General features: G+C 42.0%; 1 protein-coding gene across 1 annotated transcript; it reads right to left on the bottom strand.

Annotated features, from left to right (window-relative positions):
* Positions 1–4,995: 4,995 nt before the first annotated feature.
* On the bottom strand, positions 4,996–27,477 carry LOC113406516 (delta(24)-sterol reductase-like). Its single transcript, XM_026651773.2, has 9 exons — positions 27,208–27,477; positions 16,664–16,819; positions 14,601–14,706; positions 13,968–14,086; positions 13,614–13,877; positions 10,905–11,048; positions 9,755–9,952; positions 8,484–8,662; positions 4,996–7,394 (listed from the first exon to the last, which is right to left on the bottom strand). The coding sequence occupies exons 1-9, from the start codon at positions 27,436–27,438 to the stop codon at positions 7,241–7,243; spliced, it is 1,551 nt and encodes a 516-aa protein (XP_026507558.1). The 5' UTR covers positions 27,439–27,477; the 3' UTR covers positions 4,996–7,240.

Below are 27,477 nucleotides of genomic sequence, written 5' to 3'. Positions count from 1 at the left end.
GTAACTGAGGGCAGCATTTTGTGTTGCTGCAACTAGAGTTCGCTAACACATCTTGAGATGATGTAAGAGAATCCAGCTTTCACTCTCTCGTAGCTGTTCACTCTGTAGTTAACAGTCAAGCTTGTAATAACTTCATTTTCCTCAACACGAGCTAAGACTAAAGAAAGATTAATACAGTCAATAACTTGAGTCTACTTGTTTTTTCCTCCCCTTTTACAGACAGCGGATCAACCCTGTTAATAGAGGGCACTGGAACAATTTGGTTTCTGCTGCAAGTGATCCAGATACCTCTGCACAAGCTATTGCTGCTACTTAAAACTAAGTGCATGCTGTAAAGCAGAAGACACTGTTAAATAAAGATTTGTTATAAGAAGGAAAATATTTGCAACGTACAGTACAGCTGCACACAAGTCAAGATAGTCTAAAACAACCTACAGTTTTGCTCTGCAATAACACACTTAAAACCCACCAGCAATCCTACTTTTTCTTTCTGTGATTACAGTTATTTTCACTTTTGGTTGTGTATACATGACATAATTTATGAAAGGATATTTGGCAGAATTTTAGATAGGTACATTTTCTTCCCCAAAATAGGAGTGCTGGTGGGTAGCTCTTTGAATATTAAATATTTCTTTTTCCATCAAATTGCTTCATTCAAGAAATTGCATATATATTTTTTGTACATATATAAATGCAAAGTTCTGTACATTGCGCTGATGGCTTTTGTTCTCACCTCAAGCAACAGAATTGGCCAAAGTCAGTACAACTCAAGTAACATTGCATTCTCAAAGGATGTCTATTACATTGATTGAAAAAGGAGAGCGCTTTCGTGGCCAAAACACCAGATCTAGATTTCAGTGACATTACCCAGAATCTGTGCAGTTTAAGTAGATAAAGCATACTTCAGAAGGTAAACCTAAAATCCTCTACTTTATCAGTAAAATAGATTTTTTACATAGTAAACCTGCCAACACAAAGCAGATTAGAAGTGAATATATAACAATATTTCATTTCATTTTGTTTTTTTCTGAAAATAAAGATACTTACCACTGCTTTAAAGCAAATAAAATATTAAATATTTCGTTGTTTTTCATAAAAGGTAACAGACGGAGAAGCAACATGACTGACCCAAGTCACACAACACATCAGTTTCAGAAGGGAGACTAGAAGCCAAAACTCATGCCTTCACACTCTAACTACCAGACTAGTTTGTATGCTATCAATTGCAGCCATGTTAGAAAAGGGCTGGCTGTCAAATCAATAGGGCTAACTGCTAATCCCTCCAATTCAAAGCTCATAGATACGAATCATTAAAAGGGAGAGGGGAGATCAATGGCTGTGGTTTTTAACATTTTTTGCCTGGTTTTTATAGGTAACCACTTGGTAGAGGATGTACTGCTCTTCCCAACTCGTCTAGACTTTTCATGTGCAAATAGTTGCATCTACCTGTCATCCAGGCATATTGGTAGAGATTGTTTGCAAAACACTTCAGCTGAAAGGTTTTACATAAACATAAAATATTATTTTGTTGTATGACTGGCGTGTCCAGACAAGGCCTGCTGTGGAGCTGGTGGATTAGGAGGAGCACAGCGGCAGTAGGACTATGCTTAGCGGTATCATTGGGCACCTTATGAATTCCATAAGAAGTTAACCCTAGAGGCCGTGAAGAAGACCAAAAAGGTGGTTGTTGGTTGATAAGTGAAAATGAATATGGGTAGTTCCTGGAGAAAGTGAGCAATAATAAAAATATCTGGGCTCCTCAGGGTTAACCTTTGCAAAGTCTAATAATGATGTGTATACCCAACTGGAATAATTAAGTTTAATTGTAATTAGATGTCAATTGTGGCTGATTAAATATGCTAATTACTCTGCAATTACTCTGTGGTGCAAGGCATAATTGAACACAGGTAAAAATAGGGTGAATGGAAGAAATGCAGATTACTGTAATAGAAAGAGTGAGTTAAGGAAAAGGTTGGTCCCTGGAGGGAGAGTAGGGTGGAGATATCTGTATTATTTGGTGGGAAATTGCAGACTACAAAAGAACTGATGGTGTAACATAGGAACCAAGGCCCAGATCCACAATGATACTTAGGCGCCTAATCCCCATTTTTAGGCACCACTGTGATCCACAAAACCCTCGCTTGGTTACGTTCAACCCTGTAGGCGCCGAAACTCACTTGGCACCTGTTTTTGCAGTAGAAGTTCCCTAGGTGTCTGTTTCTGCCTCTGGACATGCACACTTCTGCCTTGCTCTAGGTGTCCAGGCACCAACGGCAGCCTAAGCTCCAGAGTGATGCACAAGGATCGCAGAAGAAAGATAGGTGCTTCTTTGCCTAAGACGTGTGTGGGGCCTGATCCGGTAGGCATACTCAGAAGCTGCCCAGCTCCAAACAAAATGGGGTGGGGAGTACCTCCCTTGTCACCTTTAGCTCAGTGGTTACAGCACTCACTCAGGATGTGGGAGACCACTTTCTAGTTCTCCCTCTGCTTGAGGAGAAGAGATTTGAACAGGGACCTCCCCCAACTCTCAGCTGAGTGGCTGAATCACTGCACTATGGAATATTCCAATGTAGGGCTCCCTAACTCTCCTATTAATTGTGTAACTAAGTATTAATTGGGCCAGAGTGAGTGAGAATGACTCTACAGCCCAGTGGCTAGAGCATTCCTCTGAGAGTTGGCAGATCCCTGTTCAAATCCCTTCTGACCAAGCAAAGGGGCAATTTGAACCAGTGGCCTCCCATATCCTGAGAGAATGCTCTAACTCTTAGGCTAAAGCTCATAAGGGAGGTCCTCCCCCTGCCAGCTGTTTTGTATAGTTAGGTAGCAGTGAGCATGGTTACCAGATCAGGCCCCACACATGACTTAGGCAGAGGAGCACCTATCTTCCTCCAGTTCATGGATCACAGACAGAGATAGACACCTATCTCTGTGAGAGGAGCAGGGTTTAGGACACACCCCTATCATCAATATCTTCCTTTGGCTACCTTAGGTAGTTCCCCACCCAGCGTGCTGGCTTTGTGGATTTCATTCGAAGGTGCCTATCTCTCGCTATTCCTTGTATAGGAGCATAGGCACCTAACATGGCTTTGTGGATCCCAGTGGTGTTCCGGTGATTTTCCAGGGGCCTAAGTCCCTTTTGTGGACCTGAACCCAAACTCTATCAAAGATGCAAGTCTGATCCAAAAGAATTTAGATTGTTCAGGTGACTGGGCCAGCAAACGGCAAATTCATTGCAGTTCAGAAAAATTTAAGTTAGGTAGTCTCGCAGCCAAGACCCAGTGTAACAGCTACATGCCATCCTGATCAAGAAAAAGGTCTAAGTTAACAAAAGAAAGTCACTGAAGCCTTCAGTTCATTGCAATGTTTAATTAAAGAGTATATTAAGGAGACAGAATTAATCCACCACCCCAGCACTTATTGGACCCCATTTGGAACACTGGTCACACTAACAAAGAAAGGAGATTGTCCTGAAAAAGATGCAGAGAGGGGAACAACAAAGATGACTGGCATTATTATATCTTGACTTTAGTAAAGCTTTTGATACCGTCTCACATGACCTTCTTATAAACAAACAAGGGAGATGCAACCTAAATGGAGCTACTATAAGGTGGGTGCAAAACTGGTTGAAAAACCATTCCCAGAGAGTAGTTATCAGTGGTTAACAGTCATGCTGGAAGGGCATAACGAGTGTGGTCTTGCAGGGATCAGTTCTGGGTCCAGTTCTGTTCAATATCTTCATCAGTGATTTAGATAATGGCATAGAGAGTACACTTACAAAGTTTGCAGAAGATACCAAGCTGGGAGGGGTTGCAAGTGCTTTGGAGGATAGGATTAAAATTCAAAATGATCTGGACAAACTGGAGAAATGGTTTGAAGTAAATAGGTTGAAATTCAATAAGGACAAATGCAAAGTACTCTACTTAGGAAGGAACAATCAGTTGCATACATACAAAATGGGAAATGACTGCCTAGGAAGCAGTACTGTGGAAAGGGATCTGGGGGTCATAGTAGACCACAAGCTAAATATGAGTCAACAGTGTAACACTGTGCAAAAAAAGCAAACATGATTCTGGAATGTATTAGCAGGAGTGTTGTAAGCAAGACACGAGAAGTAATTCTTCCACTGTACTCCGTGCTGATTAAGCCTCAACTGGAGTATTGTGTCCAGTTCTGGGCGCCACATTTCAGGAAAGATGTGGACAAATTGGAGAAAGTCCATAAGAGAGCAACAAAAATGATTAAAAGTCTAAAAAACATGACCTATGAGGAAAGATTGAAAAAATTGGGTTTGTTTAGTCTGGAAAAGAGAAGACTGAGAGGGGATATGGTAACAGTTTTCAAGTACATAAAAGGTTGTTACAAGGAGGAGGGAGTATTGTTGTTCTTAACCTCTGAGGATAGGACAAGAAGCAATGTGCTTAAATTGCAGCAAAGGAGGTTTAGGTTGGACATCAGGAAAAACTTCCTACCGGTCAGGGTGGTTAAGTACTGGAATAAATTGCCTAGGGAGGTTGTGGAATCTCCATCATTGGAGATTTTTAAGAGCAGGTTAGACAAACACCTGTCAGGAATGGTCTAGATAACACTTAGTCCTGCCATGAGTGCAGGGGACTGGACTAGATGACCTCTCGAGGTTCCTTCCAGTCCTATGACTCTATGATTATTTAGACTCCTAAGAGAAGTTTAAAGATAGTTGGGTTAATATTTACCCAGAGAGCAATTAAAAATCCAAGCCCCAATCCTGCATGCTGCTCTGCATGGGTGGGCTCCTGTGCTGAGATGGAGCCCCACAGATTTCAAGAGGTCTTCAGACTAAGCAGTTTGCAGGACTGGGACCCCAGTCTCTCAACAATCTCACTGCATTCTATGCTGTAATTTCCAAATAGCCCTCTTTTTCACAGCAATCCCAGTAACAGTGCCAAAAGCACAGCAGAGAACAAATTGATTTTTTAAAACATATTTTATTTAGTCATCCATAAAAAAACAACATTTTAACAGTACAACTGGTTATATTTTTAATTGTAACAGCTCATACAGCCAAGAATTTCAAACTCCATCAGCAGCAATGTGCATATATGAGAGAGAAAGAGAAAGTGTGTGTGTTCACGATAACCATAGTTACACAACATTAAAATCATGTTGTACCAAAAGTTTGCAAAGGCAAATTATGAAGTAACAAATACAGTGTATAACTAAAGGCTATGAATACCCAAGTTAGAGACATACTATTTTGATTTAATATCTTTGCATATCCTTTCTTTATTTTTTTTTAAATATTGCCTTTTAAAAGCTAAGTGAACCAATTCTCGCTCAGTGCAGAGTATCCTACAGATAATAGGTGAAATCATGGCTTTGCCATGAAAAAAAGGGCAGTCATTATTGTGCTGCCCCAGGAGCAGACTGGAAGGTAGATTATGACACAATCACAATTTGTTTTCCAGTAGCCCTTGCTCCAAGGTCTATACCTGGCACAGCATACATCCTCTGGAGCGCTGACACAGCTGTGCTGGCCTGCACATTGGAGTGGGGGCTGAGCCTGGGCCCCACCCAATCCCCACCCTGTTGCACTCATGTATGCGGATGGAGGGGGATGTACCTGCTCTGCATTGGTTATGTCTCCCCCTGGACTGACACACACAGTATGGACAGCATATATAGGGCCTTAAGGGGATGACTTATATCCCTTTACTCTCCCACATGGCAGCACCAGCAAGGTTGCAATTTGGCCCAGTATGCATCACAGAGTGAATGATCAAGTTTATTTTCCATTACTGCCTTATCAGTGGTTTAATCTGCATTATAAATGTCCATCTATCACTAAACAATCATTGGTTTAGCATTGAACTAGAACATAAAAAGGACCCCCCCCCTCATTGGCAATTGTTTTATAACTGTTTTCACATTATGCAGAATGCAAGAACATACATTTCTCCACAAGCCCAACAAATGTTAAAACAACAACTTTAAGTAGTTTGGACCAGATGTGGACTCAATTTAAAAAATGTTGTACCATATGCAATGTCAAAACGTTTCCATGCTCATGAAACACACAGTTAGAAAAGGGGCTTGAATAGTAAACCCTCTGCAGATTTTTCTAATGTTATTTCTTCTTCAGTTGGTTGAAGGGGTCTTTTTTTTAAAGCCTATCAAACTAATCCAGCTAAAATGGAAAGCAAAAAGTCAGAGCCATGTTTTGTGTATTTCAAACTTCCACCTCACAACTGGATTTTAGGTTGTCCCCTACACTTATCACCAATATTTATTCAAATGGACCTTATATAACTAAATTATTAATGTTGACAACGGGTCCTTTAGTTTCCCTCCCCCCACCCAAAGAATAGAATGGTCTGAAATGGCCCATATCTTCTCCAACTGAATACTTATAAGGCACTAAAATTAACCATAATAAAAAGTAAAATAGACCCCATGACAAGTAACAAATTATAGATAATACTTGTCTATATGGAATAGCAGCAGAGATTTTCAGTAGTCTAGGAAGCCAAAATGTTTCCTCTTCAAATCATATTAATCATATTAATTAAAAAAAGGAAAGAAAAGAAGATCTCTAAAACTCATGACCACTCACACATTTATAAACAGAATCAGTACAGATCAGATAGGCACAAGCAAAATGGATTTTCTTCAAACTTTGATATTCAGATCTGAAATTAAGACATTTGTCAATGACCATTTATTTACCTGCATTAGTAATGTGAGTTTAGTTTGAAGATTTCAGTAACCATCTCTAAACTGTGTTAACTTTTGACTTCTCTTAAGTTTAAACCCTGCACCAGTTACCGATTTGAAATAGACATTTTTAAAGTCATAATTAATTTGAAAATAATTCTCTCAACTTTGGCACCGAATTTTGTGACCTTCTTACCTGCCTCAGATGTACACTGCAATAAATAACTGATTTACTTAAGTATCTTTGTCTTTCTAAATTTCCCCCCCTACAGTTAGAAATATGTAAATTTACATCTACATCGCTATGTCTGCAACTAAGCTACAAAGAGAGGTGGTAGGCTAGGACTTTGATTCCTGAAATGAAATTACTATGAGTTGGGGAAATTGTTTTTAAAACATACTAACAATTATTGAATGTGAATTTATAAAATAGAAATCTGTATTTTAACATCAACATGAGCTTATTTGGACAGTGATAAAGCTTTTATAAGGATATACTGACTACTACAGGTAAATCCATCCTTTCCTGATTGCTTACTTAGGTTATCCAGACTCAGTGCCGTGCTGCTTTGCAGATTTTATCATACACCTCTGGAAAAGCATTCTTGCAATTCATTTGCTCCCTCAGCTTGTGGTATAGTGAACCATCAAACATATCCCAGAATTCCTCACGGTTCATATAGCAATCTGCATACAACATCTGGAAACTGAAAGAAAAAGGGGATAAGGAATTAAATGTAATACTGTTGCAAAATTTCAGGTAGGAAAAAAACGAAGCTATAAATTGTAAGGATACACTGCAAAATATTTTGAAATACTTTTTTTAAACAAATGTACAGATTAATTACTATAAATTATATTGGATAATTATTCAGCTAGTCTGATGGCTGAACACTGACATCTCTTTTGAAAAAGCGGTCATGATGTACAATGGAAAGGCCAACAGAACATTCCATTATCACTTTTTGGTGAGGTGGGGAGATAAGTTAAATATGAAAAAATGCTTTTAAAATTTATTAGTGTACTTCAAATGATTTCTTTCCCAGTTAGTTTCTTGAATTGTTTTAAAATTAGTTTTGCTATGACACTAATACAGAGAGATAAATAGCAGATACACAAAATTTGAATATGTTTGGGTAAATTCTATTGTCAGTTTAAATATTGTGGAATAGTTTATTTTTCTAAAAGAAAGGCTTCATGACTTTGCTACCAAACCATAGAGCACTGGATTTGGCATCAGTCTATGCAAAATTGTAGGTGAGGTCCCCAGCTCCGCTCTGGCTCCTTTACACCATGTAAGAGGACTAGTGCAGCACAAAGAGGCTCTAAAAATCCCATTTGTGGCCCAGGCAAAATCTCTTGGTGCATGACCAACAGAGGACAGCCATAAAGCTTTCCTTCCAAGGCGATTCCAATCAATGCTGCAGTCTACAGGGAAACCAGGAGAGGCTGCTGTAATGCAGACACACCCCTAAACAGCAGACAGGCTGTTTAATTTACATGGGAGGCCTTTCCAGCCCCTAGAGCAGCCCAATATCTGGAGGGTTCAAAAACATCTTAAAGCCACCACTCCCTCTGAGATGCAAATTCTAAGCTACTTAGAGGCACAGCACAGAATCTCAACCAGCGTGTTTTTTGATAAGCAAGCAATGCTTAAAATTAAAAAAGACAGTCATACTGAATGTATAAAATCAGAATCAGTAATTAAATACTGTAATAATTGAAAGTTACGTAAATCTGATTAAGCTGCAAGGCAATAAGTTATATGGTGCTATCCTGAACACTAGGACTCTTACCCATGCACGTTTCTTACAAACTTTTCCATTTGTCTCATAGATGCCCTGGCTTCAAACTGCTTTGTTTTAGGCTCTCCATAAGCTCCTATATCTACATAGAGCTCCATTTCATCTCCTTTTGGGTGGACCATGCCAGGATTATTGGGTAATATGAAAGGACATAACCACAGTGGGTAAACCTGCAAAGATAATTTTGTATCACCAATTTTAACAGTACAATATCAGATGTCTGTTAATAAAGCATGAAAAAATGGAGAGAAAATTGCACTACTCTTCTCCAATTTTCAGTACAGAACTTATACTGATGCCCCTTTTAAATTCTGCTGTTCCAGCTAGTTTCACCTTATAGTAAAACTAAGGCAAGTTGAATAAGATACCAAAAAGCAAAAAAGAAAGTGCAATAATTTGTTGCATTTTCTGATTATCTATATCAGTGTTTCTCAACCTTTTTGTGCTGGCGAGCCCCTTTGGACTTAAAAAAAATAAATCATGATACTCCCCTCCACTCCCCGAAAAAATTGTGACCCCCCCCCAGCTAATTTATGCTTGTGGCGCAGGGCTGAGGCATAAATTAGCTTTCTGGGGCCCTCTGTGGCATGGGGCTCCATACAATTGCCCTGATTCCTATCCCCTAACAGCAACCCTGCTTGCGACCCCCCCTAAACTTCTCCGCAACCCCCCTGGGGGTCATGACCCCCAGGTTGAGAAACACTGATCTAGATAATAAACGGAATAGCTTTAAAACACTAATGAAAAACTGTCCCAGATCCCAAGTCATTAACTGAATATATATTTAGATTTAAATTACATGTAAAACCAAAGGAGTGAAAGGCATTTTACTGGTGACCGCTAAGACCAAAGTTCAAGTCCATAAGTCTGTATTTCTTGAAACAACTGAAGTCAATGACTTGGAAAGCAAGTGTTAATTCCCAATACTCTTTTCGGGGCTCAACTGATTCTGCAGAAATAGAAATCTGATTTCCAATTTTGCCAAGTAAACAGGATAAAGTGATAGGATTTTCTTTTAAAATTTGAGTGTTAAAGCTACAAAATCAGGTATTTCTGAATCTCAAGTTTTTCTTGCTTCATTTTGTTAGAGCATTTTCATTTTACCTGCCGCCTAATAGTATTTAATTAGCTGGCAAAATTCTCTCAAATTTAGCATACTGATGTATATTTTCTGCAACAGGCACTACTGCATACTAATGCCAATAATCACCATTCATAGGGCAATCTTCCATTTACCAGGTTTTAGAGAAATGTGTTCTTACATTCAGGTCACTGTGGAAGGTAATGATAGATTTTTCAAGGCTTTTCATTGGGACCAACATGTCTTGTACAACATGATGTTGCTCATACAGCTTTCGAATAGCTTCTCCTTGTGTCAGTTTTAATAGTGAGATTTTTGGTGGAACCATCCAGCCAAAGAGGTAACGAAAAACAGGGTTATTGCCAAAGGGAATGATATCCTTTAAGAGAAAATGGAAAAAAAAAAAACCTGCTAGTAAAATCACGTGAGCTGAAAAATCAATATTTCAGAATTTGGATTTTGAGAGCAACATTAAATCATATTTTCTTTCAATAGTTTTAATTTCTGATAGTCATGTTAGGCTACATTAATACAGGTACGAACAAGATGCAACCCTAAATTCAACAATGGGGACTTATGTAGTGTAAAATTCTACATTAATGCTTATTATGACAATAATTTAGACAATAATTCAAAGTGGTGATTCCACAGCAACCCTGGGCACGGCTGGGCACATTTAGGCAGAGTAAATTCTCAGCCATAAGTGTGCATTCGTGTTTTTGTACTGAATTTCCTGGTTTATCTTTTTAAAGTCCCAATTCAGGAAAGTACTTATTTTAGCTTTTATCAAGCATGTTCTACGTTTTTTAAGTGCTTTCTTGAATGTGGGCCTAAAAGAGAAATTAAAAAGGGAAGGTGCTGGTGATATTATAAAAATAAATAAAATAAATTAGTGGAGATATCCTATCTCCTAGAACTGGAAGGGACCTTGAAAGGTCAGCGAGTCCAGCCCCCTGCCTTCACTAGCAGGACCAAGTACTGATTTTGCCCCAGATCCCTAAGTGGCCCCCTCAAGGATTGAATTCACAACCCTGGGTTTAGCAGGCCAATGCTCAAACCACTGAGCTATCCCTCCCCCCCAAAATTATCTTTTACAGTCATACATTTGTATAAAAAAGTCAGAAAGGAATGCAAAAACAGACATTGTCACTAGAGAAATCCCTAAATCTGCCACCACTTCATTTGGATTTCTTTCTGTCTTAAGGAAAGGAGTTACTCACCTATGACAGACATAGGTGGCTCCTAAGGGAAAATAACATTGGCTGTGCAGTGAATATGTACAAAGTACCCCAAAACAAATATTAAAATCTTCTTTATGTCTAAAGTCTTACTTGGAGTTCCCAGAAGATACTCCTGGTATGTCGGTGGTAGTAATGTCTTGAGGGAATGTACTCTATTCCAGTTTGATTAGCCTTCAGATACTTCTCCGCATGCTTAAAAAACCATGGTTTGTAGTAGTTACCAATTCTGTTTATCTGAAAATAAAGATATGTTACATATCAGCAAACAAACACCAATATAAAGAATAATTATCCCTTACTTGAAAATTCAGTAATATAAATGTTCATGGTGCCCCCAGATTTTTTCGCTTTGGAATTACACTAAGGAAAGAACAGCCTTAATGCTAAGAAAGTGTTTGGGACTTTTTAAACATGGATTTTCATATTGCAGTGTGACCTTGTGGATAAAGCACTGGATGGGCACTCAAAAGACCTAGATTCTACTTCTGGCTCTGCTGTTGGTCTCCTGGGTGGCTGTGGGCAAGTACTTGTGCCCCGGCTTCCCCATCTGTAAAATGGGAATTATAAAGCTGACCGCCTCTGTAAAGCACTTAGAAAGCTACTGAATAAACATTTAAGAGGAGCTAGGTATTATTAAGTATTATTTACTCCTGGGAAACTTCTGTGTCAAAAATTTAAAAATTCTGCACACAGTATTTTAAAATTCTGCATATTTTATTTGTCAAAATAACACAATATAATCATACCAGTTTCAATTATTTTGGAATTTTTTTCAAAATACCTCCAGCAAGTATGTCTGTAACAATACAAACAAAAAAAGATTCCCCCAGGAGTAGAGAGTTAAAGAAACCTCTGCACCCACACGGATCCTCACTGCAGGATCAAATTATAAGTTACCAGATGGAGAAGAAGGCAGAGAGCAGGTTAATCAGTTGAGAGAATGCATTAGCTTAATGGGGTCTGTCCCCAATCTCTTCCCAGGGAGAGGTGAGGATTCTCCCTGCTTCTCTGAGGGCAAACAGACCCCAAGACCCATTTAGCTGCTCTTAACCTCCCACCCTTCTTCAGCTCCCCATCCCTCAAGATCCTTGCCCCAGGGACTGTTCCCCCTCAGCTACTTCTCCCACACTCACTGCCCCCTCCCTCAGGGCAGAGCCCTATGTCCTCACCTCTCCTTCCCCTGGAGCTTGACTCCTCTTTCCCACTCCCTTCCCCCTCCCCCTCTTCCACCCCACTGGGAGCTCTGTGGTCCCTCTGCTTCCCCCCCCCCCAGCACTGGGCCCCTCTGTTCCCCCCTTATCATTGGGGTACCTATGCTCCCACCTACCCACCCACCACGGGGTACCCTATGCTCCCCCCACCACCACTGGGGACCCTGTGCTCCCCCTTCACAGCCTGACTGATCCCTTCCTTGCCAGCCCCACCGCCAGAGGCCCTAGGACAGTGCAGAAAACTGACTGCGGAAGCTGCAGCCGGAGAACCTCAGCTCCTGGAAGAGTGAATCTGCCCGCACATCGCTGCAGGTAAGAGTTCTGCCTGGAGCTGGGGTGTGTGCCATGAGCAGACCTCTGGTGAGAAACTTGGCGGGGGGGGAGGGGAAGATGCCCCCCATCCCTCTCTAAATAGTGCTCCTGGCCAAGGCTTCCCCCAGTTTTCTCATTGCTGCTTGTGTGAGCCCCATGCCACTGCAGGATGGGCACCGTGATGGGGACATGGGGTGTGCATTGAGGCTGCCTCCCAGTGAGGACTACAGTCAACTGGCTGCACGGAGGTTTGGGGGGGGGGGGGGGGGGAGGCGGGGGGGAGGGAGGGAATCACCCTACAGCCCCCTAGTTCCCCCCCGCCCTGGACATGGACTCAGCAGTGAGCCTGCACCCGACCCTGACATGCGCAGGGGCCGGGCCTGCTGCAGAACCACCCCAGGGCCCTGTCCCTTTGCGCCAGGCGCACCGCGATAGTGAGCGAGAGTGAGTCTCGCGCGCTTGCCCAGGTCTGCCCCTCCAAGGCAGTGATTTACGTCTCTCTTGGCTGCTTGTGATGCGCTTGCTCGGGACCGCTGCCGATGGGGGTGCATGACCCCTCTCGCGGCTTCTCTTTGCTTCCCCATCAGGGGAAAACAAAAAAAAAATCTGCAGGGGACATGAGTTCTGCACATCTGCAGTGGCACAGAATTCCCCCAGGAGTAATTATTATAGTGTGCCAATGTGTGTGTCTCATAAGCTTTCCTCATTAAGGAGGAGTTAAAATAAGGTTTGGCCTGCCCAAAGAAAGTTGAGTATGGGAACTGATGTTACTCTGTTCTCAAGCCAGTAATGAACCAAATGCCTCAGTGTTTCTGTAGAGCGGTCAGCATTTCAGAAGAGTTGCCACTAAAGAGACCCATGGCATGTTTTTGTTAACATTAACCCTGATTTTCTAGTCAGATGTTAGTTTGGGTAATTGCAGTGTGACTATCTCCCTCCACATGTGTTTCCTATCTTAAAGCATTGTGTTGTTGCTATATACTGTTCACGTTGGTTCTTTTCTTCTTGGAGTTGAAAAGCAGCGGCTATTATGTAAGCTAGAGATAGGAAAAGACCTATCACTTTAGGAAATGTATGAGTTACAGCCTGAATTGATAGTTACCTGCAAAATTCGAATGTTAAGTATATTCGACCATTCCAGCAAATTCAATACCCATTAAAAATACACCTCTTGTACTGATCCTATTACTGTTTTGGTTTTACTGTCATGCACTGGAATATTTTACATGCAAGAGAACTAAAAATCTTATTTAAGAATAGGATTCCTTTTAGTTACCTGGCTGTCTTCAGCTTCGTCAGTCAAGACTCCTGTCATAATGACTGCTTCTTCCAAGGAGTACACCAGTCCTTCCACAAAGTTATTCTCTTTCTTTTTAGATTCCTCAGTAAATTTTTCACAGATCTTTTCCAAACCTCTCACAGGCTTGTAATGTAATTTTACATATTTCTTAGCAGGAATTATTTTTATTTCCGCAGCAACCAGGAATCCCAGAGTACCACAAGACCAAGGCACTGCATAAAATAGGTCTGAATTTTCAGTCTGCAAAAAGTACATCATACTAAATCAGATGTCTATCCATACAACAATTGAGAACATTGTAAATCATAGCAAAATAACATTTTATCTTACTGGTGTACATCTCACAAGGCTTCCATCAGCAAGAACAAGTTCGTAGGCCAAACAGGTATGTTGAAATAGTCCATAGATATGGGATGAAGACTCAATGCCAGTTCCCATGATCAGACCACCTGAACAAGAGAATGTAATCAACTGAAACATATTTCCCTTTAAAATGAAAATGGTTTAAGAACAGAGAGGAAACATTAAAGAGGGCTTCTGGAAAATAAAGTCTTTCATGTTATTCCTGGTAGCAGTTTCAAAGAGCAGGTGCATGTCTAAAATACAACGTATGCAGTGTTGTTGTAGTTGTGTTGGTCCCAGGATATTAGAGAGACAAGGTGGGTGAGACACAATCTTTTACTGGACCAACTTCTGTTGGTGAGAAAGACAAGCTTATGAAAAGAGCTCTGTGTAAGCTCAAAAGCTTCTCTCTCTCACCAACAGAGGTTGAGCCAATAAAAGTTATTACCTCACCCACCTTGTCTCTATATATAATGTGTGATAGCAGAATACAAAATTCAGCAAGAATTTAAAATATATATATATTTCTGAGAAACCGAGACTGAACAACATAGTAAACTGCATAAAAAGCTATTTAATATACAGCAAAAGACATGCTCTCTTATCATAAACAATCCTCACCTACTGTGAGATCATCAAGTTCTGGTACCACTGGAAGAGTCCAGCCCATAGGATTCAGATGTGCTGTCAACTGCCCCATGGTGACCAACGGTTCCACACGGACAACCTAAGAGAGAAAGCATTCAAGTATTAATTAACACAAATGTTGATTGCACTTCTTATTATCAGTTCTGCTCTTTAATTTAGACACTCAAGAGTGTAACTAAAAATAATTAAGAGACTGTTTCCCCCTTCCACCTACCACATCTTGAAAAGAAGAGTGAGGTTCAATCTCCAAAACATAAATCAAACTAATCTTTCAGAGCTCAGCTTGTTAAACACGTTACATTTTTTTTTTTTTTTAAAAGCGCCATGCACTCCTTTCAAAATCTGATATTCATAGTGGGTTTACTATGGCATACATTTCATGGAAAAGTGTGTGCACACTTTGCAGGCTCATCTTAGTTGCACAAATCCTGCAATATGCACGAAGCTGGGGTTATGCAAAGGTGTACCTATGGTTGTACAACTTCAGTTTGTAACTACCCATAGGATTTGCACAAATCAAGTACATGCATTATTTAAATGGAACCATTTTGATGTGCTGACTTGACACTAATGCCTTGAATCAAGGATTTATCATAACACTTCAGAACAGGCAGAAGTGTCACCACTAGTGAGGAGAGGAAAGTATTCCAAAAAGTTTCAGAATCTCTATAATCAGAAATCAGATACAAAGGTGTTATAAAGGTGTACAACTCCAACTGATGTCAATGGGCATTGAGTTTTCTGACACAATTAGACCTTGTTTATTAAAGGATAATATAGTTAAATTTTAGATATTTTAAAGGTCTTCCTCATAATATATACCACACTTAACAAAAAGCCTAAACAGAGCATTAAATATATATTAATTTTACCATTATATTTGGAGTTTCCCCAAACCCTGTCTTCAGTACCTGGTGGAAAGTTCAGGAAGGATTGCTCTCTGATGATGTGAGGAGGACAAGGCACAGAATACCGAACAGTCACAGTCAGTGCTCCAGATCCTATGTTATGAGATTACATTCATCCGGTATAGATTCCTCCCTCTGCCTTTGTCTATACTAGAAAATTTTACCAGTTTAACTTGAAATCAATTTTAGTTAGTTAATCTAGCTAAACTCATGAAAATACCTAGTTTTAAGCATACTTGTTAATAAAGTCACTAAATAAAGTTAAATTGATACAAGCAAAGTTTAAAATCAAGTTAACGGTCTACGAGTTTGTACCAGTTTGACATCAATTTAAAAGTTAATTTAAATTGATGCAATTTTCTAGTATAGACAAAGGCTGTTTTGTGTGAGAGTAGTGTTAAGAAACCAGACTACTGCTGATGGAAAGGTGGTGCTGCATAAAACAGGTTGGAAGTGAATCCTCCCATCATCTCAACCAGTTTGTCAGAAAACATGGAAGTTGCACAAAAAAAAGATAGTAAAGTAGTTCACATCTCTTTCAAAGTCATTGTTTCGGTATCTAGGCAGACATGGGACGACAACAGTGAAGAGATTCACATTTGGAAGGTTCTTTGCACCTATTATAGTTGGAAAGTTGTTTTTTTAAAGAAAAGAAAAGAAAAGAAAAGAAAAAGATGAAATTTTGTAGAGAGTGGAGGGTTTACAAAAAAAGAACCAATATGACAGATGGGCTCAACCAGACCTGTTCACCTAATAGCCTTCCTACTGTGCATCTTGTGTCCACTCATTTCTCTCTCAGCAAGAAAAAACTCCCTTCTAGAATCCAAATATTTCCTGATCACTCAGAATATGGGTCTATTAAGATTGTCTGTTTCCCATGCAGAGGCACAATGCAGATGTGTTTGGGTTTCTAACACTGTAAGGGAATATTTAAGTCCAAAAGGACTAAAAAAGCAACAACGCTTTTCACATTAAAAAAGGGTGACATGAGAACATTCGCTCTTGGATTTGTATAATTTTTTAATAAGTGGGTTTCAATTACCTTCAGGGAATTTAGTGTCCTTTTAAGCAATAACCATAATAAAGCGTTGTAAACTTTAGTACTAAATGTAAAAATTTTAGTATTACCTGTCTTTCAATGTCTACCTCTAGAATGTCCATTAAGTTGATCACTATATTCTTATGAATCTTCTTGTACTTTCCAACACGAAGTGATACTGTTAGCCAGCCAGGTCGGCCAGTACACATGTATGTTTTCCCGCCTTCATTTTTCCATTCCTGCACCTGTAAAAGGTTATTGTCATAGTTCAGGGCAATGCACCTGTATTCCTCCTCGTGGTCCAGCAAGGGCACCCATTCTTAAGCTTTCAGCTCCCCAGCTGTTGACTCCACTAGGGCAGAGACATGCATCTCTCTCCCTCCTAACCAGGGTGTTTCGAGGCTGCGCATCTCCCAGCCTACATTGTGAATTTCCCAGCAAAGTTAGACTGCCTCTGCAGACTTGCTTTATTTTTCTCCTCAGAGATGGTAAATAGGGTAATTGCCACAATTAAGTTATCACATAGCTCTTTCTAAGCAAGCACATTTATTATTAAGGAAAAGCATTAACTATAGAAGAACCTAAAATCATGGTAATAAGCTTACCCAAGATCACCCTCTTACTTCAACCAGGGCTCCGGCCAGCAAACAGTTGTTAGCTCACAGCAAGCCCACTCATGTATCTGAACATCCCTTCTTTATATATATTTTTTAAATCTGTCCTCATGTAACAGGTGATCAACAGATAGAAAGGTTCTCTCTCCTCTTTGCCCCAACATCAAGGCAAAGCTTCAAAAGGCTGAGTTCTTCTATAACCAGAGTAATTGTATTTGCATACCCTTTCTCCTAGAGATTTCCTGGGAAACCTACTTAACTTTAAAAGTTCATTCTTGTCTTGGCCCCTTATTTCAAACAGTCCTTTAAAGCTCATAACTAGGGCTCCGTGTCTGTCACAGAGGTTGCAGAAGTCACAGATTCCATGACTTTCCGCGACCTCCGTGACTTCTGCAGCAGCCAGTGCAGCTGATCCCGGGGCGGCCCAAGCAGCTGGCTCCAGGGGCCAGCTGCACTGGCTGCTGCTTTGGCGGCCCTGGGCAGCTAGCCCCGGGGACCACCTGAGCAGCAGTCCCAAGGGGCAGCCGGAGCAGCCACTGCTCCGTGGCCCCCGGCCGGGGGGGCCCCCCCCCCCCCCCCCCCCGGGACTCCCTCCCGATCAGCGCTCCCCCACAAGATTTAGTCATGGGTATTTTTAGTAAAAGTCATGGACAGGTCATGGGCCATGAATTTTTGTTTATTGCCTGTGACCTGTCCATGACTTTTACTAAAAATACCCATGACTAAATCGTAGCCTTACTCATAACACTTCCCAGGGTTTCAGATGTTACATACAATACCACAATAATATATAAACGTTTGCATTTTTAATAACATGAACTCCTAAGATACTTAAAGCTAGTCCAATAAAGTATGTTGGGGATATTGCAGGAAACTGCCATCGCTGTCACAATTATGATTAAACTGATGCTGTGAAGTACAAAAATCTATAACAAAACTGTACGTGAAAACCTCCCCGCCCTGCCCCAATTTGATAGTGTTTAACTATATTATTCTACATATAATAGAATCCTGAAAGTATAGAACTGGAAGGGACCTCAAAAGGTCATCTAGTCCCATCCCCTGAACTCAAAGCAGGGCTACGTATTAACTAGACTATTCCAGACAGGTGTTTGTTTAACCTGTTCTTGAAAACCTCCAATGACAGAGATTCCACAACCTCCCTAGGCAATTTATTCCAGTGCTTAACTACTCTGACAGTTAGGAAGTTTTTCCTAATGTCAAATCTAAACCTCCCTTACTGCAATTTAAGCTCATTGCTTCTTGTCCTATCCTTAGAGGTTAACGAGACCAACTTTTCTCCCTCCTCCTTGTAACAACTTTTTATGTCCTTGAAAACTTATCGTGTCCGCCCTCAGTCTTCTCTTCTCCAGACTAAACAAACCCAACTTTTTCAATCTTTCCTCATAGGTCATGTTGTCTAGACTTTTAATCTTTTTTGTTGCTCTCCTCTGTACTTTGTCCAGTTTGTCCAAATCTTTCCTGAAATGTGGTGCCCAGAACTGGACAGAAAACTTCAGTTGAGGCCTTATCAGTGCAGAGTGGAATGGAAGAATTACTTCTTGAGTCTTGCTTAAAATACTCCTGCTAATACATCCCAGAATATTAATTTTTTTGCACAGTGTTACACTGTTGACTCATATTTAGCTTGCAATCCTCTATAACCCCCAGATCCCTTTCCGCAGTACTCCTTCCTAGGCCGTCATTTCCCATTTTGGATGTGTTAAATTTATTGTTCCTTCCTAAGTAGAGTACTTTGCATTTGCTCTTATTGAATTTCATCCTATTTACTTCAAACCACTTCTCCAGTTTGTCCAGATCATTTTGAATTTTAATCCTATCCTCCAAAGCACTTGCAACCCCCTCCCAGCTTGGTATCATCTGCAAACTTTGTAATGTACTTTCTATGCCATTATCTAAATCACTGATGAAGATATTGAACAGGGACCCCACTCAATATGCTCTTCCAGCCTGATTGTGAACCACTGATAACTACTATCTGGGAATTGTTTTCTAACCAGTTATGCCACCCACTTATAGTAGCTCCATATAGGCTGTGTTTGTTTGTCTTTCTGTCACTAGTGTGGTTTGAATATTCCTATTTAAAATTTTAATAGTATTTAGCAGACATGTTCAAAAATGATATATACTAGCATATGAACTTTTTAGTAGAATACCTCTGGTGGTTCTAGTTATCTGAATGTAGCAGCTATAATAAATCCATACGCCTGAATTTTAGTCATGAGATTCAGAAAACGACTATCAAATAATATTTTAAAATCCACAGGATAGATGGCAGAGGGGCAAACCATCATTGGCATAAGTAGGCACCACTCCATGAAAATCAGTGAGACTGCATCTGATCATACACAAAAAATCTGGTTTATAGTCTCAAAAAGAACTGACATGGGGGGCAGGGTGAAGCGGAGGAATCTACATAGACAGATGCATGTGGTAAGTGTACATTTAGACATCTAGTATGATTAGGATTTAGAGAACAAGAATCACAGGGAAGTAATTAGATAATATAGCCCACTCCTGAGGACTACAGAGGTTGGAGGATACTCCAAACAGACTAATATCAAGGTGTACCTATCATATTTGAGATGAATGTAACAAACAGGAAAAATGGAGGAGTCAAGAATGACAGAACTGCCATAAATATTATGCAATAGAAATAAAATTCCAAACTCCCTTCTAGAAGTCATGGCAGAAGTCACAGAAGAAAAAGAACAAACCCTACTGTGATGTGGCTGACCAGGTGCCTGCTCATGCCAAGGGACCTAGGCCTCAACTGACACTGACAAATGCATACCTGGAAACAAGTCTGGCTCAGTTGTATGTTAGTATTGTTAAAATAGGTATTAGGTTTATAAAAATATGTTAAGTGTTTACACTTTATGAAATGCTTTTAAGTGGCTGCATGCAGTAATCGCACTTATATCTGTATCACATGTTATAATGAAATATTTAAGTGTTTGCTTGGTATCAGTAAAAGTCTACACTCAAACTGTAAACCCCCTGAGTCAGGAGAGAAGCATTACCAAGTGTGAAATACTAATTTACCACAGGAGGTGTTATCTCCTGCCCAACAAAAGAAGGGCTACAGATACCAGACAAACCATTGTAGAACATCAGAGGACAAAAGACTTTGTTGATTGCTCTCCCCACACCAATGAAAAGGAGACATGCATGGGGGCTTGTCCCACCAGTGTGGGCTCTGGGAGAAGGGAATAAAAATCCCAGATACGAAGAAAGTGCATCTCTATGCTGCTTGGACTTGGGGCAGGCAAGATTTCCAAGCATAAGCAAGGGATCCCCAGCTACTTAACCTGGTTTAGCCCTAGATGACACATGGAGCTTGCATATTACAGCAGCTTCTATTACCTTTTGGAACCTAAGACTAACTCATTTGTGCATGTATGTTTACTTGCTTTAACCTTCTAAATAACCCTTATTTCTTTTTCTTAGTTAATAAATCTTTAGTTAATTTATTCTAGGATTTGCTACAAGTGTTGTCTTTGGTGTAAGATCTAAAGTGCAATTCACTGGGGTAAGTGACTGGTCCTTTGGGATTGAGAGTAACCTGAATATTATTGTGATTTTTGGTGTTAAGAGACCATCTGTCACAAAGGCAAGCTTGCCTAGGTGGCAAGATAGACTGGAGTACCCAAGGGAACAGTGACTTCATGGTTAAGCTGTTACAGTGCCTGAGAAGTTTACACTTGATGGTTGGTTGGTGAAATCTAAGTATAGAACTGTAGTGAGGCAGTGTGGCCCCCGCCGCCCCGGAGGGGGAAGAGCCCGTCCGGAGGCCGGAGTGGGTGGAGCTAGGGAGCTCTGAGCCCGCCCCTCAGAGGGTCAGGCGGCGACCAGGAAGTATAAAGGCTCGCCCTCAGAGCTCAGTAGAGGCCCAGCCGCCGGAGAGACCAGACGTCTCTAGCCCAGCCTGCGACTGGGAAACCCCCACGGCCCAAGGCGGCCGCCCACACTTGCCGGGCCTGCCCTGCGCCCGCTATCCAGAGGAGTTGCTGGACCTGCCCTGCGCTTGTTACCCAGAGGAGTTGCCGGGCCGGACGATCAACCCCTACCCCGAAGAACCCATGGTCCTGGATCTCCCAGAGGCCAACACCAGGACCCAGGTAGGCCCCGAGGGGGAGTGTGGAAGTAGCCCGGGGGCAGCCGACCCCGGTCTGGCTGCAGCACTGCCAGAGCCTATGTCGGTGTGTTGCGGCCAGGATCCCCACTGACAGCAGCGGGTCTTCTGTCGCTGCTAGGGCCCTGGACTGGGACGCAGTGGAGTGGGAGGGCCTGCGTTCCCCCCCTGCCACCCAACTCGCGGGTGGCAGACTCCCCCTCTCCCTAGCCTGAGGAGGCTGGGCCCTATTGGTGTTGCTCAGCCCTGACTGAGGGCCTGAGCTCCTGAGCCAGCGTTTGTTGCCCTGCCCTGACCTAGGGCCTGGGCTAGCTATGGTTTGTACTGCTATTTGCTCAGCCCTGACTGAGGGCCAGAGCCCGGACTTAGCATTGTTGCCCCGCCCTGAGCCAGGGCCAGGCTTACCGTGTTTCTTCCGGTTACAGCAAGGGCAGCCAAGGGAGACCCCCCAGCTGGACAAATTCCCCAAGCTCAACGGTGTGCAGTGAGCCGGTGTGGCTCCCTGCCGCCCCGGAGAGGGTCGAGCCCCCGGCAAACCCTTGTACAAGAACTCACAACCAGTTTGGAGTTTGTGCCCTAGTTTGTAATGGTCTGCCCTGAGGTTGGCACTCACCCTACTTAGCCACTCCAGACAGCCTGACCTACTTCCATTCTCAATTATCTATTTGAACTAATAATGAAATGTAGGATGTTCAGATATGAAGAAAAACAATATTAATACACAATATTAAATAAGCCATCCAGCAAGGGATAATAGGCATACAATGATTTTTATAAGAACTGTATTAGAGACCAGATTTTGAATTTTCAGTTAATTCAAGAGCTCTCATATAGAATCCCAAACTCAAAGCACAGAGAAGGAAAGAAAGAAATTTAATGGAGTTTTAGGTAAGAGTTGTGTAACCTATGGCCCCAGCCCTGCAACTGCATCAGCACAGAAGGATGCAATTCTGTAATCAAGTACTAATTTCATACAGGAAAAGAAAAGCAATTGGTGGGAGTGTCGAAATCATCTATACAAACATCCCAAAGAAAGACTTCAGCGTGGAACAAAGAGACTGTACAGGTTTATTCATTTTACGGTATATGTATTTATTAGGACTAGCCATGTATCCACAGTGATTTTAAAATGTAAAGTACTATATGAAAAATATAAGTTATTGGCAAGGTAAGGATATGTAAATATATACTTATGTTATTTTAGTAATAACAATGTACATTTATTGTCCGTAATCTAACTTTTTTGCACACCCATAACTAAGGCTATGATTTTGTCACGGAATCTGTGACTTTCAGTTGTGACTTCAGCCAGTGGCGACAGGGAGCTGCAGGGTCCCCCCACTACCTATGGTTGCTCGGAGCTTGGAGGTCCCATGCCTTGGGCAGTGGGGATACCCCACAGCTCCCGGCCTCTGTGGGTAGCAGTGGCCCCGGGGAGCTCCCAGCTGCCATGGGCAGCAGGAGGCTCCAAGCCACATTGGGAGGACCCCACAGCTCCTGGCTGCCGTGAGCTCCCGCAACTCCCAGCTGTTGCGGGCAATGCGGGCCCCGGAGCTCTGAGTGGCAGGGAGACCCCGGAGCTCCAAGCCACAGGCGGCGGGGGACCCTTGAGCTCTGAGCCGGGGCCCATGCAGCTGCCCACCTGCTGCAGGTGGTGTGGGGACCCCGCAGTTGCCCATTTTGTCACAGATATTTTTAGTAAAAATCACGGACGGGTCACAGGCTTCCGTAAAACAATTTTTATTGCCCGTGACCTGTCCGTGATTTTTACTAAAAATATCTGTGACAAAATCTTAGCCTTACCCATAACCTAAGGTTGCTTTAGTCCGAACTGGGGAAGGATTTAGACTAACAGTAATCTGTGCCCAATTTACATATTACTCTTACATCTAATAGAGAAAGAGCAGGGAGACAGTCTTTTGTTCTCACTAATGTACACAGTTATGGGTATGATGGCATATTGCATTGTTTGTTTTGTGCAGCAATGTAAACTGCAGCGTAAAATAGAGATGCATTGATACAATTTCATTGTCTTCCTTTCTTTTTTCTTAATATCCTCTTGCTGTAATTGGGCACCAAAGACTGGATTCAAATGTGGACTTGCAAATGAACATTACAGAAAGACAGATAAACAGAGAAGTATTCACCGACTCCAATTCATAGATTCCGAGGCCAGAAGGGACCATTGTGATCATCTAGTCTGATTTCCTGTGTAACACAGGACATACAACTTCCCCAAAATAATTCCTGCAGCATATCTTTTAGAAAAAGATCAAATCTTGTTTTAAAAAATTGTCAGTGATGGAGAATCCACCCCAACTCTTGGTAAATTGTTTAATTAACCTCACTATTAAAAATGTATACCATATTTCCAGTCTGTATTTGTCTAGCTCAGTGATACTCAGACTGAGGCTTGCGAGCCACAGGTTGCTCTTTAATGTGTCTCATGAGGTTCTTTGCAGCACATGATATTAAAACAGTGTGATTTAATTATTAACCAAAGTTATTAACCAATCAGGATGCTTATGGTTATTAACTAATTCTAGTTGATAAAATAATAATACTTGGTCAATCATTTTGCTATGAGAATTTTATATATAAACTAAATATTTCCCGTCACACTGTTTAAATATGAATATAGAGTACTGTAGTAAATGAAACAATGAATTCCCACTGCTGTGGCTCTTTTGAGTAATGCTGATCGCTAATTTGGCTCCTGAACCACTGAGGTCTTTGTTAAGCCCTTTGTTAAAGCTATTACATAAATGACACCATCCCCCCTCAACCGGAAACATATCAAGCTGAAAAAAATCCATTATTAGTGTCGTGCTATGTGGAGCAGCTCATGATTGTGAATGTCGACCTCAGAGCAGACTGTCAAAAAGCAGGGCAGACACCCCAAACTGGCTGTATATTCTGTGATTAGATTTTCCTAATCCAATAACAAATGTGAACTCCTGAAGCACTATAACGATCTTACCATGGGGTCACAGACAGTCCCTTTTGGGCACTCTAGTCTATCTTGACACCCAGACAAGCTGGACTTAGTGATAAATGGTCACTTATACCAAAGATCACAAAATATTCAGGTTGCTCCCAGTCCCAAGAGAAACACTTACCCTATGCCAATTTGTACCTCAGATCTCACACCAAAGACATTTGTAGACAATCCTATATACTCCTAGGGTAATTCTGCGCCAAAAAATGTAAAATTCTGCATATTTTATTTGTCAAAATAACACAATATAATCATGCCAGTTTCAATTATTTTGGTCATTTATTTCAAAATACTGGTCAGCAAGTATATCTGTAATAGAGACAAAAAAAATTCAAGAAATGGTTTTTTTGACAAATAGATTCCTTACTAGGCAAATTAATACATAACTTTGAGCAATTCATTTAAACTACAATACAGAAACATATTTCCTGTAGTCCTCAGAAACAGTGCAAAGGCTTGGGGGAGTCAGGGGTAATGGAGTAGCTGAGGGAGAGGGAAGGGGCTTGGGAATGAATCGGGAGGATTGTTGGGTGTGCATGGGAGAAGTACGGAACAGGTTTTTTTCGGGGGAGGGATTGTTGGGGAGCCTCCCTCATGCAGACCCTGACTGAGCCTTAGCCTCTCCCATTCAGTCAGGCATATCTGCCCCATCCCCATGTGTCCCTGCACCCTCTCCCTTTCCCGCCCCCCCCCCCCCGACCCATCCTCGTGTGGTCCCTGGCTCAATGCTGTCATCCCACTAGCTCCTGAGCCCCTGTCGCAGTCTGTCCCTCCATTAGCCCTTCTGAACCCCAGTCTGTGACCCCCACTCTGTCTGTTACCCTCCTTCGCCATATCCTGTGCCTCCTAACCTGGCTCCACAGGCAGGATGCTGTGATGAATGCAGCCAGCTGCTGACTGTTACAGCTAGTCAGCCGCTGCTGTCTATTCTGGTGCCACAGTGGCCTCTGGTGGGTGAAGGGTAGAACTGCAGCACTTCTCAGGCAGAATGTATTTTTTGAGCAGAAAAAGAATTCTGTGCCAGACATGAATTTCCTCAGGACAGGGCCGGCTCCAGGCACCAGCTTACCAAGCAGGTGCTTGGGGCGGCCACTTCAGAGAGGGGCGGCAAGTCCAGCTGTTCGGCGGCAATTCGGCAGACGGTCCCTCACTCCTGCTCGGAGCGAAGGACCTCCCGCCGAATCGCCACTGCAGATCGCAATTGCGATCGCGGCTTTTTTGTTTGTTTGTTTTTTGTTTTTTTGTTTGGCTGCTTGGGGCGGCCAAAACCCTGGAGCCGGCCCTGCCCCAGGAGTATCCTATAGGAAACTAACTAAGGATTTATTAACTAAGAAAAAGAAATGAGAGAGTTATTTACAGGTTAAAGCAGGCAACGTATCTATACAAATGAGTTACAATCTAGTTCCAAAAGGTGACAGAGTTGTAGTACTCTGTCAGCACTAAATGTCTTTTAAGGCTAACTCATGTTGACCTTGGGCATCTCTGCTTTTGTTGCCTAATTCCAGCCCTGTGAGAGTCCAAATGACAAAGAGATGAAGAATGTTCATGTTATTTTGTTCATCCAGAATTCACGAAGCACCTTTACAGGAGTCAGAGGGCCATTAGTCCAATTTTTGTATCGTGATGCTTCACAATGCTCACTTAGGTTTGATAATCCTTCTTGATGGGCAGGGGAACCACTCCTCCTGCCTCAGTTCACAAATTCAGAGCAGGCATTTTTACAGTTGTAAAAGGAAACCTACATATTACCTTATAGCATGGGATCCAGACATTACAAGTAAGATTAATGCATGCATCAACTTACAAGCATTTTGTAGAGTCTAAATACAACTTTGCAAGTCTAACACTTATCTTGAACAATACTAACATATAGGTGAGCTGGTCTGGTTTCCAGCTATGAATTTGCCAGTGCTCAGCTGATAACTACAGCCGTGGCATGAGCTGGTACCTGATACACCAGTATTGCAATTAGATTTATAAAAAGGGTGCCTATCTAAACACTCGGGTGTCCTTTCTTTAAAAATGCACCCAAAGTGCTACAGTACAATTTAAGATAACCCAGCATCAGAGAACCAGGCTATTTCTGAAATGTCAGACTTCCCTGGGAAAGGCTTGTGTGGTCTAGTGACCCTGTTGTGAGCTATGCCAGTGGGAGCTTTAACTCCTGGTAGGGCTACCCCACCTGGACAGGTCCTGAGGTAGGGACCAGACAAAAAGCAGTCCTCTGTCCTCCAAATTGGGGTTTGAACAGTCGGTCAACAACCTATTCTTGTAAACAAGTTTAAGAATTAATAATGTAAGAATAAATTTAATTTAAGAATGAACAATTCCCTACCTTTGCAATGGCCCTGCTAAGTTTTCAACTGCCTGGGAAAAATGATAACCTTCAGGGCATCTTTCAAAACTTATGGAATTCAGACTGTTTTGGACCAGCGACACGAGTAAATTCCAAAATTGAGGAACTCTCATAGAGAGCATCCTATCAGCAGCCCCCTTGTTTATATCCACAAAGCTCCAGCTTGAGCACCGGTGCTGACCTTAGCTATGGCAGTATGTCATGAGGAGAGAGACGGAGTCTCTGAGTCTCTGCACCAGCTTCTAACAGGAGCCAGGCCAACATGTGCCTCTCAGGCCCCATCTGGAAGTTGGAAAAGATCCTTTCTTAAACCACAACAGCTAGTTCAAGTTAACTAACATGGTCTAAAAAAAAGGATTTTATTATCATCTAAGATTGAGCTTATCACCAAAGGCAGTCAGGGTCTCTTCCCCCAACCCCCGGCTTTCTCCTCCCTCTTGCCATCCCTTGCACCTCCTTCCCCATCGATGTTTCCCCTCACCCTCACGCCATGGTCTCCTTGCTCTCACCTGTGCCTGGATGTGGCGGACACGCTGGCCGTGCTGCCGAGGGGCACTGTGCAGCCTCCACACGGCCCAGGCCCGCAGTTGGTAGTAGATGTCGAAGAGGACAGAAAGGGGCAGCAGGAAGAGACAGACGAAGACCCAGCGGTGATGGACCAGCAGGTACTCCAGCCCCTTGTGCCGCACCCACAGCGCGAGCAGCAGGAGCCCAGCACCCAGCGACAGCAAGGGGTCCATCTCGGGCCCCTAGAAGACCCTGCCTGTGCCCTGCAGCCC

Source organism: Terrapene carolina, unplaced genomic scaffold (genome assembly GCF_002925995.2).
Source record: "Terrapene carolina triunguis isolate 2854851 unplaced genomic scaffold, T_m_triunguis-2.0 Scaffold102, whole genome shotgun sequence".
NCBI lineage: Eukaryota > Metazoa > Chordata > Testudines > Emydidae > Terrapene > Terrapene triunguis.
The sequence above is the reverse complement of the archived record's forward strand: the minus strand, read 5'-3'. Positions and strand labels throughout refer to the sequence as shown.